The 17040-nt window shown below is 43.8% G+C and overlaps 2 protein-coding genes across 2 annotated transcripts; one reads left to right on the top strand and one right to left on the bottom strand.

Moving 5' to 3' along the window:
* Positions 1–1892: 1892 nt before the first annotated feature.
* insb (preproinsulin b) lies at positions 1893–5773 on the top strand. The gene is made up of 3 exons (XM_030368534.1): positions 1893–2351; positions 4671–4868; positions 5507–5773. The coding sequence occupies exons 2-3, from the start codon at positions 4682–4684 to the stop codon at positions 5653–5655; spliced, it is 336 nt and encodes a 111-aa protein (XP_030224394.1). The 5' UTR covers positions 1893–2351; positions 4671–4681; the 3' UTR covers positions 5656–5773.
* Positions 5774–6007: 234 nt separating this feature from the next.
* On the bottom strand, positions 6008–16610 carry hmmr (hyaluronan-mediated motility receptor (RHAMM)). Its single transcript, XM_030368533.1, has 20 exons — positions 16443–16610; positions 16169–16267; positions 16003–16082; positions 15835–15909; positions 15247–15435; positions 14978–15064; positions 14734–14845; positions 14293–14358; positions 14107–14180; positions 12691–12764; positions 12262–12608; positions 11351–11499; positions 9770–9996; positions 9240–9356; positions 8582–8794; positions 7635–8360; positions 7442–7514; positions 7043–7219; positions 6424–6595; positions 6008–6306 (listed from the first exon to the last, which is right to left on the bottom strand). Exons 1-20 carry the CDS (start codon positions 16486–16488, stop codon positions 6290–6292), a joined length of 3120 nt encoding a protein of 1039 aa, XP_030224393.1. The 5' UTR covers positions 16489–16610; the 3' UTR covers positions 6008–6289.
* Between the last annotated feature and the right edge of the window lie 430 nt (positions 16611–17040).

Consider the following 17040-nt stretch of genomic DNA (forward strand, 5'->3'; position numbering starts at 1 on the left):
CCTCGCTCTCATTCACACACACGACCGTGCTAATGGCACACACACACACACACGCACACGCACACACAGCCGTGCTCACACACACACACACACACACACACACACACACACACACACACACACACACACACACACACACACACACACACACACACACACACACACACACACACAAACACAACAGGGCAACTACTCACCAATCTAGCGAGCAAGCAGGCCATTGACACACACGGAGGGCAATGTTTAGGACACTCAGACGTGTCCAGTCTGTCTAAACTACAGCCCCCCCCCCCCCCCCATCCTGTGCGTCACTGGGTTTGTACATCTCGGTAGCTCAGTTTTGTGCTGCTATCGTAACTGCTGCTGAATATGTCATTTTTTTATGACAGGGTATCTGTGTCCAAAGGTTAAAAGGCGGAGACGCTGCCAGCAATTAGACTTACACCAGTCGAGGATTACATAAATACTTTTTATTTTTTTAAGTTTAGCTTTGCGACAGCACTTTTTCTTATCGACTTCCCATATATTTTGAGCACTTTTAATGTCAAGGCATAAAATATTCCGCAACTGTTGAAGCAAAATCGGGTTTATCTAGAACAGATAAGCCCTCCATTAGCTTTGGTTTGACACGTAAATCCTAAAAAGTTGATTTACGGATATCTGACTCATTATCTGTCTTGGTGCAGTTCAAACACACGATGAAATCACAACGATCGAAACCCTTGCTGTTGTAGTGAACGTTTTTTTTTTTATAAAAGCCTTCTTTTTTTTTACAAGCCCCGTAAGTCTTTCCAGCATTTTCCCTAAGACAGTAAGAGATAATTATGGGCGAAAAGAAACGGACTATGAGAGCAGATTAACGACATCACAGCTGAACTCCTCATCTCACTCGCTCCCCTTTTATCTCCTCAAAAGCGCCGCAGAACAGAAGACAAGTTACGCAATCTCTACCCCGGGACCGGGCCGACTTTCCTCCCGACTTCTGTCTGTCTCCGCCTGTCTGGGGTGTCTGGTGAGCCCTCCGTTATTTGATGTGTGTCTATCAATGAGTGTGTGTGTGTGTGTGTGTGTGTGTGTGTGTGTGTGTGTGTGTGTGTGTGTGTGTGTGTGTGTGTGTGTGTGTGTGTGTGTGTGTGTGTGCGTGTGCGTGTGCGTGTACCAGTCACGCAGCTGAGTGAAGGATGTGCCTGTTGTTGTTCATAGTTCTTGCTTCCTTGCCTCCGCCCCCCCCCCTCCTCCCTCCCCTCGAGGTGGGACTTTCAAAGCCAGGCGTGGTTGGACCCTTTCCTGGCTCTTACATTTAACAGCGTCAGAAATCGCAGTTCTGAGGTTGCTGGGTAGCGCTCCTCCATGGATACCTCTTTTATCATCCCTCCAAAGACTCGCCTTTCATTAGTTAAGGAGAAAAAAAAGCTCTGACCTCCTTCCACTGTCATTTAGCTAAAACTTCTTCTTTGAAGGAGTTGGGAATTGGATTCTGAGCTGTCTTGGAGAAAGCTTATTATCTTGGATAGTTATGGTGATAGTTTTAGAGAGAGGAACTCCATGATGATTTTGGGAATATGTTTGAACAAAAGTGTTTGTACACTATTTGTATAGATTGTATATGTGTGTGTGTGTGTGTGTGTGTGTGTGTGTGTGTGTGTGTGTGTGTGTGTGTGTGTGTGTGTGTGTGTGTGTGTGTGTGTGTGTGGGGGGGGGGGGGGGGGGGGGGGGGGTGTTTCCACCTTTTACTGCTGGTTAGTTATCTGATCATAACCAGAATAACCAGATTAAATGTTTAACAATTAAAAGCCAGTGTTAAGATACAATTCCTTGTCGAGTTTTGAGATGACATCTAAACAAAAAGACAGCCAGGCAATAGAAAATTATCAAACAAACAAATAGACGCAAGAAACCCAATAATTATACAGCAGGCCACTATAAATGGCTCCACATAGCGGCCTCTAGTGGTAACCATGGGTCACGACAGCACATGTGAGTCAGCAGGTGGCATATGGTGTCTGTCCCTCAGCCTGATATGGCACATCACTGGGAGGGGAGGATGCCATCTTTACCTTAGCCCAAACTGAAGGCCCAGGGCGCACAGTCACAGACACCGTCACCACTTAATTCACTTAATGACCAGATCAACATGCTTACAGAACAGGGCTGCTAACCGCCGCTGCGGCGGACGTCAAAGAGCAGGTGGACCGAGGGGAGGGAGGTGGTGAAGGGGTAGCAGGAGGCTGCTTTGAAAGTGAAATGCAGCCAATAGTCTGTCTGTCTTGTATCTTTTAGTCCTCCTATACACCTCTTCACGTGTGGCTGATAAGTTAACCATCTCGGCTGCCCGAGGCCTCGACACACAGGTAAGGACTTTCTCTTCCCATTGTCCATTCATATTCAATCTCCATGCAACAAAAAAAAGATGGATATTACAGGAGGAGACAATTAAGAGGTGAGTGCTCCTCCGCAGCGTATCTCCGTGTAGCGCAACTCGCTCGCAGCGCCAAGACTAGCCTGGCACGGCTCCAGGAGCTAGATATCACACGCTGCCAATCTAGAGCCACCTTTCCCTCCCCCCCTCCCCGCCTCTTTTGCGCTCTAGTAAACCAGCAGTAGTGGAAGTAGGCTACAAATAATATTACAAATTATGTAGCCTACTGCAAGTGAACTTAACTTGAAAGACCCAAAGGAATAGCAAACGAGCGATTTAACGGGAAATAAATGCAGTGAAGTTAGAATGTTTTCTATAAATCAGTTTTTTATGTGAAAGAGAGAGGCTCTGAGATCATATTATATTATAAATGATATGCCTAATTGGACCATATTATTGTTAGTGCTACGATTATTCCTCCAGTTTATCCAGTTCTGAGTGTTATCCTGGCTCGCATTGTTTATAACCTTGCACAGTGATCGACAATGATGCCAAGCAAAAAAATATATATCTACATATTTCAGCAATATCTACCGCCCCCCAATAGGTCAACGTTGCCCTTTTGAAAAGCCTAATCACCGGTCCACTTGCGGAATTCGCGGGAAAGTTCAAATACAGGGGATATTTGAAGTTACAAATTCCAAATGGTCATCATCAGCATAAACGGAAATATAGGCAGCTTAATGCTCGTACGGCCGCCTTTCAATAAAGTGGGTGTGGATCCTGAGCTCCCTGTCCAATGCTCACTCACCTACACTTTTGGACTTGGTATGACATTTTACATTAAAAACACAGCACAACAGCACAAAACATGTCATGCCATTTATTTTATTTAGGAAAAAGGGTGAGGAAGTAGATACCTTCTTCCTGTATAAATTCCACCTTTTGCCGCACTTTCTTCTGGTGACACAATGAGTACAAACACCTTGGAGAGAGTGCTCGAGTCACGCCCTTGAGTGTATCTCACCTCCCTTTCTTATATTTATGTGGGTTCTCTTCAAGCCAGTCACATTTACCTAAGACTCACACTCACACAAACGCGTCTCTAGACGAAACCTTACATTTTCTGCCGCCTAGGTCTCTGACCGTCATATTGCGTGTCAGATTTTAATTTGATTGGCAGCATGGGGATGGCTTATAAACGCACTGGCACCTTCCTCTCCTAACCCTCCTTCAAGTTCAAGACCTTGCGGTCTACTCTTAATCTCAACTGTTAAACCTTATGAGTTCATCCGAGATGCTCCAGCAGCCCTGTCTGAAGATCACTGTTCAAATTGTTTGACCGATTGATGCTACTGGCTTGACAACGCACATTGCTGTCAAGCAATAACATTACAATCATTAATTTAGTCTTCAGGTCAAGCATTTATTTATCCACTTTGGACATTCTGAATGGAATTAACAAACCTACTTTAAAGGAATGTCAAAGTTGGTGAATTTATGTAGAATCAGTAATGTAAGAGCCGTTAGGAGTGTTATATATGAAACATCAAACAAAATCCTCAAATCTTAAACCAATTTTTCCTTTTAATTAGAATGAATTGTGATTTCATTATAATATGCATGTGAGATTGGTCTTTGGTTCAAAACAGCACTTCATTATATAAGGGCGCAGAAGTGTGTTTATGGGTTAATGTGCATCCAAAAGAAATGGCTTCTCTCAGTCCCCCTATTGATCAACGCTTAGGTGTTAGATCTTGGCCATCAAAGCATTTATTTCTCATTAGTCATAAATTAATCGTACACTAGACACACTCTGGTTGACTCTGTTATAAGTCAAGAGACTGTAATAAGATTGCTTCACATTGCTTTTCTAAAGACTTTGTTTCAGCAAGGTATTTTTTCATATCCAGGCCCTTTGAAATTCAATGAAAAACTAAATTTTTATTCTGTTTTCTCTTCAAAGACCATTTGGACTTGTGGTTCCACCACATTCTTCAATCGCCTCTGTGTGCCTTTTCACTTCTAAAAGGGTTGATCGCTACGTATTGATCCTGTTGTAGCTGTTTTCTTTCTCAATACAGAAAAACATTGGGGGAAACATTGGTTGTTCTTTGCACTCTCCAAACTAATGCCACAGTTGACAAAAGCCCCATTTAATTAGGGAACAAACAGTAGCCTGTTCATTTCCACTGTCACAGGGATGGGGTGGGGAGGAATGCCATTAAGGACGCACACAATCCTTAGTTCTCATAACCATTGGAGACACCATTCATATTCTGTCTCTGTGTTTGTTTGTCCCCCATTGAAGCCGACCCTTCCATGGCCAGGGTACCATGGGCTATACTGCTACTGCTGGTCGTGACCCACCCCTGGGTGGCCCCAATCTCCACCAGACACCTTTGTGGGTCCCACCTAGTAGATGCGCTCTACTTTGTATGTGGCGATAGGGGCTTTTTCTACAACCCAAGACGAGTGATCAAAAAACGGGATTTGCAGCCCCTGCTTGGTGAGGACTGCGTGGGTGGGATGGAGGCTACACAAGCAATGCAAGCAGGGTAGTAACAAGCAAAGTGGCAAGAGGAAGTCAAAGTTTCAGCCTGAATCATGTCCTAATTGTCCACTTGAAGGGTTTTGAAGCAGGACATGGTCCGCTTCTGGCTGTGCACAGAAGCGATATTCACCCACTGTGATCAAAGATTGTTATTATAATGAGAAGTCCAATTTGGACGCTAACCGGAGTAACAATGTTTATGGGGTGGGGGGGTTAACATGCTAGTTAAAAGTTTAATAGATGCCCGGCCCATCATTAATGGTGTGCTGTTTTCCCTGCGGCCTTGTTGAAGTTCACTGTAGGGCAGTTGCCTTGGCACCGCTACCAACTCTCCCTTGGTGAGTCATGCCATTGTACTAAAACTGGGGAAAATCTTGATTCCATTCTCTTACAAGAGAAAAAATAAAATAAATGCAGGTTGAATCCAAGCTGAGCTAGATCCCCCTTCTTACATCACACATGAAGCAGAGACTTACTAAAAGGATTGGGGAGATCAGATAACACATCCATTAACAGCCATGTCTATTTCCGTACTGGAGCTATGTTTTATTCAATGGACCTGTCTGTGTGTCTGACCCGTTCTGAATTAAAAGGTTTCCTGATTGAAAGGGCGTGGCTGGAGAAGAGGCCTGGGAAGGGCCCGTCAGGGGGTCACCCGACGACCAAGGTGAAGAGGGGCATCGTGGAGCAGTGCTGCCACAGACCCTGCAGCTTTCACCACCTGGAGGGGTACTGCGACTGACTGGAACCAAGCGGTCATCACGCGCCAATGCAAAGGGCTTCACGTCAATATGTGCACACGGCTGGCAGAAGGTCACTTCTAATGGACACGAAAGGCAAATAAAGTTGGTCCAATGTGACGGTCTGTGGTTTATTTTTAGATGGGGTGGAACAATGTTTTCTATTTAGAGGCTTTGGCGTCACTCCTGCATCTAGTCCTAGAGTGCTCTCTGCTGGCTGCCAGTGGATACGGTCAAGAAGGGTGCACAGAATAATCGTATTACAAAGTAGGTTTCTAAATGCAAACTCCCTCATCAATTTGTGTTTCTATAAAAATTGTTTCAATGTCACGTAAGAAAAAGATTGTTCAACAGTTCATTTTTTTTTAAATCTGTATTTACAAAATAACATTTAAAAACACAGAAACATCCAGGGAGAACATGAGAATATGAAATGTGTTAACATTATGGTAATGTTGACAGGGGAGGGGCATACTTGAAGAACAAACGATAAAGCCATCGCAGAAAATTTAACACAATACTCCGGGTACACTCAATATTTACACTTGTAGCATCTCTAAAAAAATAAGAGTTAGACTTAAACATCAAGGCTCCTCCAAAAATAAAGCAAGGATAATCTTCCCATCTCCAATCCAGCTACAAATGAAAGTTTCCTGAAAAAAAACAAAAAAAACGCATCAGTTAGCCATTCTGACTTTCTCCAGTTTAAGGAAATAACTAACCTGTTAATAAATAAATAGAAATTGAGCAGAGGAGTGCCCCGTCCTCACCCTCCCTAAGGCCATGAGCAGGTGCGTCAGGCTGCAGGTTCTCCTTGCTGCCGTCATGTTGGAAGGCTTTGCTGGGATCAAACCTGCGCTGCTTAGCTCCTGGCTGCTTCAAGCGTAGGTGATCCAAATCACTCTTCTGGCGGCTTACGATGGAGCGCAGCTTAGACGCCTCCTACGCACACAAATGAGTCAATGAAAACTTGCTGTAGTGGATTCTGTGTGACTCCTGGCCAAAAAAGGAAGCGGGTTCAATCCACCAGTTGCTAACCTACGTCGGACCTCAAGCCTCCCATGAACTCATTGCACCGCAAGTCGCTTGGGATAAAAGCCGTCTGCTAAATGACTCAATAGGGTTAAATGATGATATACGTTTAAGAAAGTCAAAATAAGCCCAATTAAAAAGGCTCAATTAATGAACACAGCTTTTATGTAAGTTTGAGTTGATTGGATAATATATTATATATATATAATATATTAAAAAATGATGTAGACGCTCTCGAATCAAATAAATTACTGTATCAATTTAATGATGTTAAATCAGTAAGATAATACATTCAAGTTCTAAAACCTAAATGTAATAAATTAAGTTGTTCAGCTTTTGAAAACCTCGACTACCGACCTGTTTGAGGGTAATGTTTTCTTCCTTGAGTTTGATCACATGCTTGATCTTCTGTTTCTGGTTCTGGTGACCCAGCAGCTGTGCGTAAGCGTCAGCCAGTCGGTTCAGCTCGTCCTGGTTCGCCCCGTTCTCATTCAGCAGTAAGTCTCGCTGTGCCGCAAAACTGTTCAGTTGCTCCTGGAGCAAAAAAATGCAACACAGTGATCCCAGTTTCCACCAATATCAATATGCACTGTCAGACCTACACAGTGACATTTCGGCCGTTGCTTTATTTCAAATCTTTGATGTTGGGAGATAATGTCATTAATGAGATGCTTTCCTAAGATGTGAAACAAAGATAAAAAATAACAAACTATGGATCAATTAGTAATCATGGAAATGTTAGTTTTTAGGACTTACCCGGAAGGGCTTGACGTTCGAATACAGGTCCTCATACTGTTTCTTCCAGCGCTCCGCTTCTGAACTCAAAGAACTGAGCACAAAGAAATAACACATTAAGTCCAATACAAATATAGAACTCGACAAACCTGAACCCCCTACCCCCCCCCCCCACAATTAATTCACTAAGTACGATCCAACCTCTTTCCCTTACCTCTTCTCCCGCGCCTCAGCGAGTTGTCTCTGGAGCTCCTGGTTCTGCGCCGCCGTCTCCCACTGGAGAGCGACCTTCTCCTGAGCCAAGAGCTCCACCTGCTCCTGCAGCGCCCTCCCGTCCCGCTGCTCTACCTCCAGCTCCCTCCGCAGTGCGGCCTTCTCCTCCTCCCCGCTCTCCACGGCCCTCTGCAGGGACACGCTCTCCCGGCGGCAGCTCTCCAGTCGCGCCTGCAGCTGTTCACCGTCCTGCCCGGCGCTCGTCAGTTTTTCCCGGAGGGCCGAGCCGTCCCTTGCCAGATCTTCCACGCGAGAGAGAAGACGGCTCCTTTCCTCCTCCAGCTTCTCCAGACGGATGTGAAGCCCGAGCTGCTCGGACCTGCTCTGTAGACCCTTGTTCTTCTCCGCCTCCGTGAGCTCTTGCAGTTCCCGTAGGGCCGTCTGCATCGCCGCGTTCTCCTCCCTTGTCTGCTGGAGTTCCTCCACCGCCTCGTCCCGTTCCTGCCAGGTCTTGGCCTGTAGTGCGTGGGCCTCCTCCTTCTCCCGCTGCAGCTGGGAGCTCTTGAGACCTTCCTGTTCCTCAAGCTGCACCAGCGCCTGCTCCTTCTCCCGCTTCTGGACCGAGACCTCCTCCTGGAGCTGAGCAAGCAGCAGCACATGGCTTCCCTCCATCTCCTTCATCTTCTCATCCTTCTGGGCAAGTTGGGTCTTCACCTCGCAAAGCATTCTGGGAATGCAGACGACAGCGTTTTGAGCGTTTGTTTGCATCATTACATTTCTACTACGCGTTTCTTACATATTATAATAGATTTTTCCATCATATTATTGTAACATGTTTTGCATACTATTTAGCGTTAGTTTTCCATCCGGGTTTAATAACATTAATCTTATTTTCTGTCCTGTTACGAAGGATCAAATGTATGAAACAATCATTTTAAAGAAACCTACTGTACACGCTCTTCCCTAGCCGTCCCCTCAGCCTGCTGGGCAGCGAGGAGTCTCTCCCTCTGCTCTTCCACAGTCCGCATGACTGTCTCCATCTCCTCCTCTTTCTGCTGAATGACTCGCTTCAGCTCCTCTTTGAGATGCTGAGCCACTCGCTCCTCCTCGGCCTCCAGCTGCCTCACTCTGTCTTCCACTCCGCTCAGGGCTTGTTTTGTGCTGGAGGGAAATAAGAGTTTGATAGGATTATTATTATTAGAAAAGCTGATTCAATAATCCTTTCATTTATAAAGTACATAAAAACAGTATCCTGGTTAAAGTAAAAAAAAATAAAACACCATTCCTGTTTCAATGGAAAAGAAGAAAATAAAATAGGAAAATTAAATTGTTATTGCTCACCTTTCAGACAAATTAAGCACATTTTTGAGGGCACTTTGGGCTTCTGGTCCCTCGCAGCGTGATGCCATTATTTATGACATTTCCCAGCCGAAATTATAAATTCAATAAATCGATAGCAACGGACCTGCACTCAACATCACCACAATACAAAGGCGAGTCCGTTCCCTTTAAAAGTGCACTCACATTGCATGCAAATAGGTTAAGTAAAGACCACCACTTTTTTTCACCAGACACTTTTCACATTTTGAATGGCATACCCGTTTACCTTTCCAGCTCTGTAGCGATGCCACCCAGGTTGCTCAGATAGTCCGTCTGCTCCTCTCGGAGTCTGGCCATGGCGGTCAGGTGAGTCTCCTCCAGCAACGCAGCCTCAGTGCTCTTCCTGAAAGCCCCACATAAACCTTCCTTTAGTCCATGAACCTGGAAACGAAACCTTCTGCCCATCTTAATCGTGGTCCAGAATGTTTCCAAAGCCATAAGTAATAATCAAATATTTTTATAGTTTCATGATGGAAGCGGTAGTGCCTATGAGATATATGATACAACTAAAACAACTATTAAACTAGAAATAATATTAATAAAACATTTCATTTGTTTACAAAGTGTTTGAACATTGACCATAAAAACGGTTAATTAAAAATACCGCAGGTGAAGCGAGACTAGAGCAGCAATCAACAAATACAAATCAAATACACACTGAAATTAGATTGGATTTTACAGGGTTTGCAGCCGGATGACGGGAGTTGCATCACATTTACAAAATGTATGCAAGACAGGCAGTCTTCCACATCCCACCTGTCCAACGATGCACTGGCCTGGCTCAGCTGCTGCACCAGGTGATGGTTCTCCTGCTGCAGGCGCTGGAGGGACTGGTCCATCTCCTCCTGCATCCGAGACTCCTGCCCCTCAATGAGAGCCAACTCCCCCAGCACCACCTCCATCTCCTCCTTCATCTGCGCCCGCTGCACCTCCGCCTCCTCCCTCTCGTGCTCCAGCAGCAGGGACAGGGAGTCCACGAGCGACTGTGGAGACAACGCTGGATTTAACAGGGTTTACAGCCGGACGTCCGGAGTTGCATCACATTTATAAAAAGACAAGGAAAGCAACTCTTTCCTACTTTTCAGCTGTCCCTTAAAGCTATACATATTACCAGTTGTAATGGTACCTTTTATTATTTTTTTATTGTGTACATCAACTAGGGCTGCAACAATCTGTCGATTATTTTTCAGATTAATCGATGAATTGGATAAAACAATTAACATTTTTAAATTCTGCATCTTTATTCAAATACTGAACATTACTTCAATTTCACAGTGCAGGCTGAAGTGTAAAAACACCAGGTTATTGCTCCAACGTCCCGGAACGATTAAAAGTAATATTAAATGATAAAAAAAATAAAAAAACATAAATGGGATAGCACAAAAAAAACATACAATGTACACATTTATAAATGTACAGTATATAAGCGATGTCCATGGTTAACCGATAAGATCTTTAACCGGTAAATACTAAATATATATTAAAAATAAATTAAATAATTTTTTTTTTTGTTGCATTTGAACGCATCAATCATATTACTGAGCCGACCTGAACACATCACATTTGACACTGTTTGCGACTTTTCTTTTAAGCTAACTAGCTCTATATCCTGCCGACTTTAACATGGATTTAAAAACTGGATTACTATTTTTAACTGACGGGACTTTCTACACCGTCCGGTTGAGTGATTATTACTACTGCTGCTTTGAAAGACTGTGGATGCACGCGGTGCCGACTCCGAGCCCGTCTGCACACCGTCTGCAGCAGCGGCAGCTGACAGAGTTTTCGGTTGGACTACTAGACGGATACTGAGTTGAACGAGTTTTTTTTAACCCAAAGACAGTGAAGGTACAACACTTTATATACAGTCCAGTGTTAAGACATATGACCAAAATACAAGCTGTGGTCGCTCACACTAAAGCTCGCTGTGGGCGTGCATGAACCATGAACCAACCTGTCGGCGGCTGGCTGTAAACAGTGCCGCGCCTACGAGTGACGTATTAATCGCGCGACTCAACGAATCGATGACCAAATTCGTTGCCAACGCTTTTAGTAATCGATTTTTATAGATTTTATCGATTTGTTGTTGCAGCCCTAACACCAACCCAGTCTTAATGTTGTAAACAAACCGTGATACGAAATAATCTACTTGGAGATTAATGCACGTACAAAAAAAATCATAAAATAAAAGCAATTGACTACAACTAACAGCCATTCACCCAATTTGTATTGAGACACATCAATACAAATTGTGGAGACAGTGTGCATGCACTTCGGTTCGGCCTACGTGGAGTGCCTGTGAAAGGTCCCAAAGGAGACGTGGACCTGGTTCCTAACCTTTTCCTTCTCGAGCTCCTCACTGAGGGTGGTGTGCACCTGCTGGAGCGCCATCCCCTTCCTCTCCTCCTCTCTCCTGACCTCCTGCAGGGTTGACAGCTCGGCCTTCAGTTGCTCCACCTTCCTCATCCCCTCTTCCTGCATCTTGCCTTCATACAAAAACAAAAAAAACAAAAAGACATGTAACATGGGATTTGAAGTGTCAATCAGCCGACGCTTTTATATAAAACGACAAGTCAGGCAAACCATACTAATAACCATACAAAATGAAAGGCAACTAAAGAATACAACTGGACAGGGTGCAGGATGATGAAACACATTACATTACAAATTGTCCAACAGGATCACACAACAAGGGCTAGTTTGATCCTAAGGGGCTGTGTTGTAGCCCATTCCTCTACAGTGTAATCCTGTTGTGGAATAGCTTTCCCTTATTAAGCAACGTTTCCCAGTTTAAACAGGCATTTCGATCACAGGTAAAACACTTTCTACTGAATAGGGTGGATAGGTTATTTATACAACGGTTCCCATTTAGTCATTGACAAATTAGTATTTGGTTGCCTTCTTTTAGTCGTTGACAATCTTTTTGCAATCATATCTTTCTATCCACCATTGCTTTTGTATTTTCAGTGCTATGAGGCATTTCTTATACGATACTTCCATCAAGGCCCATATTGTCCAAATGAGTACACTTGCTTTTGTTTATTTGTTCTGGACCTTTGCAGTACACACAATTACTTTGATCAAAGTAATCATTAATCAACACACACACACACACACACACACACACACACACACACACACACACACACACACACACACACACACACACACACACACACACACACACACACACACACACACACACACACACACACACGATAAGCAAGCCAAGGCAGAGGGGGACCTACCTCTCTCCTCCTCGTAAGACAGACACCTCCCCGCCAGGTGGACCATCCTCTCATCCAGCTCCTTCTCGGTGCTCCTCAGCACCTCCCGAAGCCTGGCTAGCTCCGCCTCCTGCTGACGCACCAGGCCCCGGCACTCCCCCGCCTCCTCGTTGGCACGCTCCATCTGCCGCTCAATGTCCCTCAGCTCCGCCCGAGAGGCGCTCAGCTCCGCCCCGCGGCTCTCCAACCTCTGCTCCGCGTCCTGCAAGGACTGCAGGGACGCCAGAAGCTCTTCCTGGTAATTTTTGGACTCCTCCTCCCTTTGCCTCAGGGCCTCCTGGGAGATTTTCAGGTCTTGCTCCAGTTGCCTGAGGAGAACCGTTTCAAAAGTCAGTGTCATCCTTGTTGGGTGTGCTGAGACACGGGCTATCGAGACTTCAGAGTGCCTACCCTGCAGAGTTCCTCTGGGATTCGGAGGCAGTATGCTCCAGCGCCGTCTTCTCACGAATCTTCAGGCGCAGATCCTATGATTTTTTTTTTTTAAGGAAAAAAAAAAAAAAAGGTATGTACGAGGGTTTTGATTGACCCGACCCGTTTTTTTTTTTTTTAACATTGCTTTATTGGCCTAATCTGAGGTGAAATCTATGCCATAAACATAAATATTATAGGCCTTTATTACACAGGTTTTCTCAATGCCGTGGAACGCTCCGTTCACTATGCATGGGTAGTAGTCCGGTAACTTGTCAACCCCAGCGTCTTCGGTTGCTAAGTGACGTCAACGTCTTTGGCAGACTATTTCACTGCTGATCAACACTACGAATGCTGCCAACGAATAAATTGTAAAAGTGAGTGACGTTATTTTTTCGTTTTGGCAAGAAGCCGTGTAGTAAGCGGGATAATTTATAAAACGTCGCCAGTCATTATCGAAAATAAGCCCGATAATGACATATATTTAGCAGAGTAGGCCTAAGTAACAAATGTGTACAAAGTTACACATATATTAAAAAAAAATGTTAATGTGTCGGGCCGGGCTCGGGCCGGTGCGGGCTTGATTATCTGGGCCTGATCCAAGCTCTAATAAAGACTGCTCAGCGAAGCCGCCTTGGGGAAGGAAGAGTTACGAGACTTATGCGCATTGCAAGCAGCAGAGACACTCTCGAAAGTAAAAAAAAAAGAAAGAAACGTTGAAATTAAACCTTCCAGGTCACATGACCGGCAGCAATTTTTTTTCTAGCGGAAACACTGCCCCCATCGTTCCAAGTTTACAGCGCTTTGCTAGAATTGGCCAAAAAAAAAAGACAACCTAAGATTGCGTCTAGATGCGCTTCTTGGCTACCAAACGAACATTCCAACTCGTTATTATACTAAACATATCCCAGATCCATTTTAAACCGGATTTCTCCTTTAACGTTTGTCAATTTAGTAGGTCCAAACTCTCTGTACAAATGAAATGAAGTGCGAGTCTGGTAGGACCAGGCTAGGAAACACCATGGAGTTCTCAAACTACGATGACCTGAGCTTCTTGAAAAAACAACTGGTCTATGTGATTACCTACCATTTTAACTCAGCATTAGTCAGACAGGTACCCTCAAATCACACACACACACACACACACACACATATATTTGCAGACATATAAGCAGACATATTTGCAGATATATAAGCAGACGTTAAAACACTAAGTCCTATCACATAAAGAGCAAACACGCGTTGAATAGCTAACGGTTAGAAAATGCCATAAAAAAAAGCATAACAGAATTACTTTTTGTCATGTTAAAATGTTGAGGAAAAGCACTTTTCCAAAATAAATTGCCAACATTATAAGACTCCAATAACGTTTTTGTATACGACACACATCTGTTTTACCTGGACTTGGTCATTGGCTGTATCCAGGTATGTCTGCAAAACCTTGATTTCTTCCTTCAGCTCTTGAATCACAGCTGGAAATAACAGTTTTAAGATAGAACATTATGTACTATTCTCCAATGGTGGAATCTTGAATAGATTAAACCGGACAGATAAATCACTCACACATACTCAAAAACAACTCACCATGTAACTTCTCAGTCTCTGATGAAAGCTCCTCATTCTGTGCTTTAGTTTCCTGCTGGAGGTCCTCTGTAGTGTACAAAGTGAATTTACATGTTTAAGTTTATGAATCATGTTTCATGCTCTCCTAGGCCTAAAAAAAACAAAACGTTTGGTTCCTGTTGGTTGTCAGTTGAGGTCATGGGTAGACTAGGTAGGGAATTTATATTATTTTTTATTTCATTTTTTCCAACTGCAGCGAATGATAGGTAGGACTTTTTTCTTTCTTTCTTTTTTACAGCAGCTCATAAAATAATTTGGGTCGCACATAAATTGATAGGGTCGGTCGGAAACCGGAACCAAACTTTAATTTTTTTTAGGCCCTATCAAGCATACCGATCCAATTCATGTACACAACAAATAGATGTAAATGACTGGTGTTTCTTCTGCTCTTTGATGTCTTACCAAGGTCTTGGTTCCTTTCTCTGAGGGTCTTAACCGTAGCCTTTGCAGCTTGAAGATCCTTTTCCAGAACTTTCACCTGACTAGCAGTGTTAACTTGTAGCATGCTTATCTCCTTCAAAACATAAAAATAAATGTTTCATTTTAATAAATGAACACATGGTTGTACCTATTCAAACATCTGTGCAATTGGGAGCATGTAATGTTATAATATAGCTTTTCATAATTTTCATTGAAAAGTTTGAACCTTGGTTTTAAGATCCAAATTATTCCTGGCGTCAATCAGTTCCATGGTGAGCGAGTTAATTCTCTTCTTCGTGGTGTCAGCAGAAACCTAAAATAAGAAAGGAAACAGCTCTTCTGACCAAATCATACAAGTCTCATCCAGGAGAAAGAAAAGACTTAAGACACAATGTTCACAGTCCACAATACGCCTGCTCATTCACTGCAAGTCGCTCTGCATAAAAAGCCCCTGGCTAAATAGATCCGTACAAAGAACAAGAGAAAGGTAGAGACCTTGTTCTTCAGGAACTCGTTGGCCTTCTTGAGCTCGGCGAGCTGGCGCTCCAGGGTTGTGCCACTGGCTGTCAGGCCAGTCCTCTCCCGGACAGCCGACAGAAGCTTGGCCTCCAGCCTCTTTAGCTCTTCCTCCAGGGCCAGGAGACGCTTGTCCTGCTCACCGCGCTGCGTCACCAGAGAGCGGATCTGGAAACCAGGACGGATTTAGATTAGAAATTGTTTCTGTGCAAAAGACTTCATGGCAAATGAATTTTGAAACATAGACAGCTATGCATGTATAAACAGAATCTTGGACTTTAATATTGAGGGTGGCATGTGATGCCAGATTGGTACTGGATAGGGTGAATATTACGACAAGATCATGCCCAACCCCTACTTGCTCCTTATGCATCTTAAAATATTAAAAGCAGCAGATGCTTCTAGACAAAGCAATTAAAAATGAATTCAGATACATAAGAGGATATAAGGTTTGGGAATCTTGCTCAAGGATCTAAGCTGCTGCCATTGGCGGTTCACTAGCAACCACACCTGCCGCTCCCCATTTCGTTATCAAATACATTTATTTGGATTGGATGACTGAAATACCTCCTTCTCCAAGAGCTTATGCCGCTTCAGCTCCAAGGAAATGCCAGGTTTCTCCTTCTTCACACTTGATCCAACCTAGGCGACGAGGAACCAGTTACAGAATGGTGATTGTGCAGACGTTTAATAAAGCAGTTATTTGACTCAAGTAAACATGTAGTGAGATCTTACAAGGCCGTCCACAGACATAGTGCGACGCACGGGGGTCATTGGGACGTCCGGACATGGGGGAGGAATCGGAGTTGTCCATACTGAAAATAAATAAATAAATATTGCTTCAATATCTTTCCTAGGGAATTCGTTGTGGATTCTTTGGGTACCATTGACAGGAACCCACCCGGCTTCACAGTCGTGAACCGCTGCGACTTTTGAAAGGAAGCAGGTCCCTTGTGTCCCTCGTCCTTCGGATTGTATGTGCCAGGTGCTGGGGCACAACCTTCACGTAGGTGAACAGAATAGCATATTTACAATGCAAGGAAGAAAATCCCCGACAGATAACGAAATCAGCAAATATTATCCAAACATGCAAACTTGGTAAACAACATTAGGGAAGCTAACTGTTGTTAGCTACGCATTTGCAGCATTGTTCGCAACTGTGTCGTTATACTCACCGATATTTTCATTAAACCGTTTCAAAGGTGCTCTTGAAAATGACATTATTAAATTACTCGGTAGTTTAAAAAGAGTTCTCTGTGGCAAATCTCCGTGACTCTCAGCAGACGGTAAACTGGTCACTCGATAACAAGAAACGCTTCACCGCTGAAAATTCAAAAATGCGTCACATGCACCTTTTGCCAATGAGCTTCTCCTACGTCACACACAGGGTGTGATTGATACATATACTGACCAATGAGACCGAGCTGTGGCACCAGAGACCTGTCCTAAATAAACATAATACAGAGACTTCCCGTTTGTCAATGTTACTAAACTTGTACCATTCACAACATAACGATCTCATAACCCACCATAATTTGGAAAAAATTAACAGTATATTGTATTATTTACAAATGCAATAGAGAAGTATAATAATGTACTACATAAGCCCAGTTACCTGGTAACAATATCAGCAGCACATCGTAACTTTTAAATATGGGCTGTGAAGGGAAATCAATCGGGCTGTGTAGATATGTTATGTGTTAAAATGTACAGGCACGCACGAGTGCGAACTAGAAAGCTCTCAAACGGGCTCTACCACACACACACACACAC

Source organism: Gadus morhua, chromosome 10, assembly GCF_902167405.1.
Source record: "Gadus morhua chromosome 10, gadMor3.0, whole genome shotgun sequence".
Lineage (NCBI taxonomy): Eukaryota > Metazoa > Chordata > Actinopteri > Gadiformes > Gadidae > Gadus > Gadus morhua.

Excerpts from the sequence above, each read along its gene's own strand:
- hmmr (XM_030368533.1), bottom strand. The coding sequence starts at position 16,488 with ATGTCATTTTCAAGAGCACCTTTGAAACGGTTTAATGAAAATATCG. Across the intron at positions 14,181-14,292 it reads AGAGACTGAGAAGTTACATG|CTGTGATTCAAGAGCTGAAG; the intron begins GTGAGTTGTTTT and ends TGTTATTTCCAG. Across the intron at positions 7,220-7,441 it reads CGAACGTCAAGCCCTTCCGG|GAGCAACTGAACAGTTTTGC; the intron begins GTAAGTCCTAAA and ends TTTTTGCTCCAG.
- insb (XM_030368534.1), top strand. The coding sequence starts at position 4,682 with ATGGCCAGGGTACCATGGGCTATACTGCTACTGCTGGTCGTGACCCAC. Across the intron at positions 4,869-5,506 it reads GGATTTGCAGCCCCTGCTTG|GTTTCCTGATTGAAAGGGCG; the intron begins GTGAGGACTGCG and ends CTGAATTAAAAG.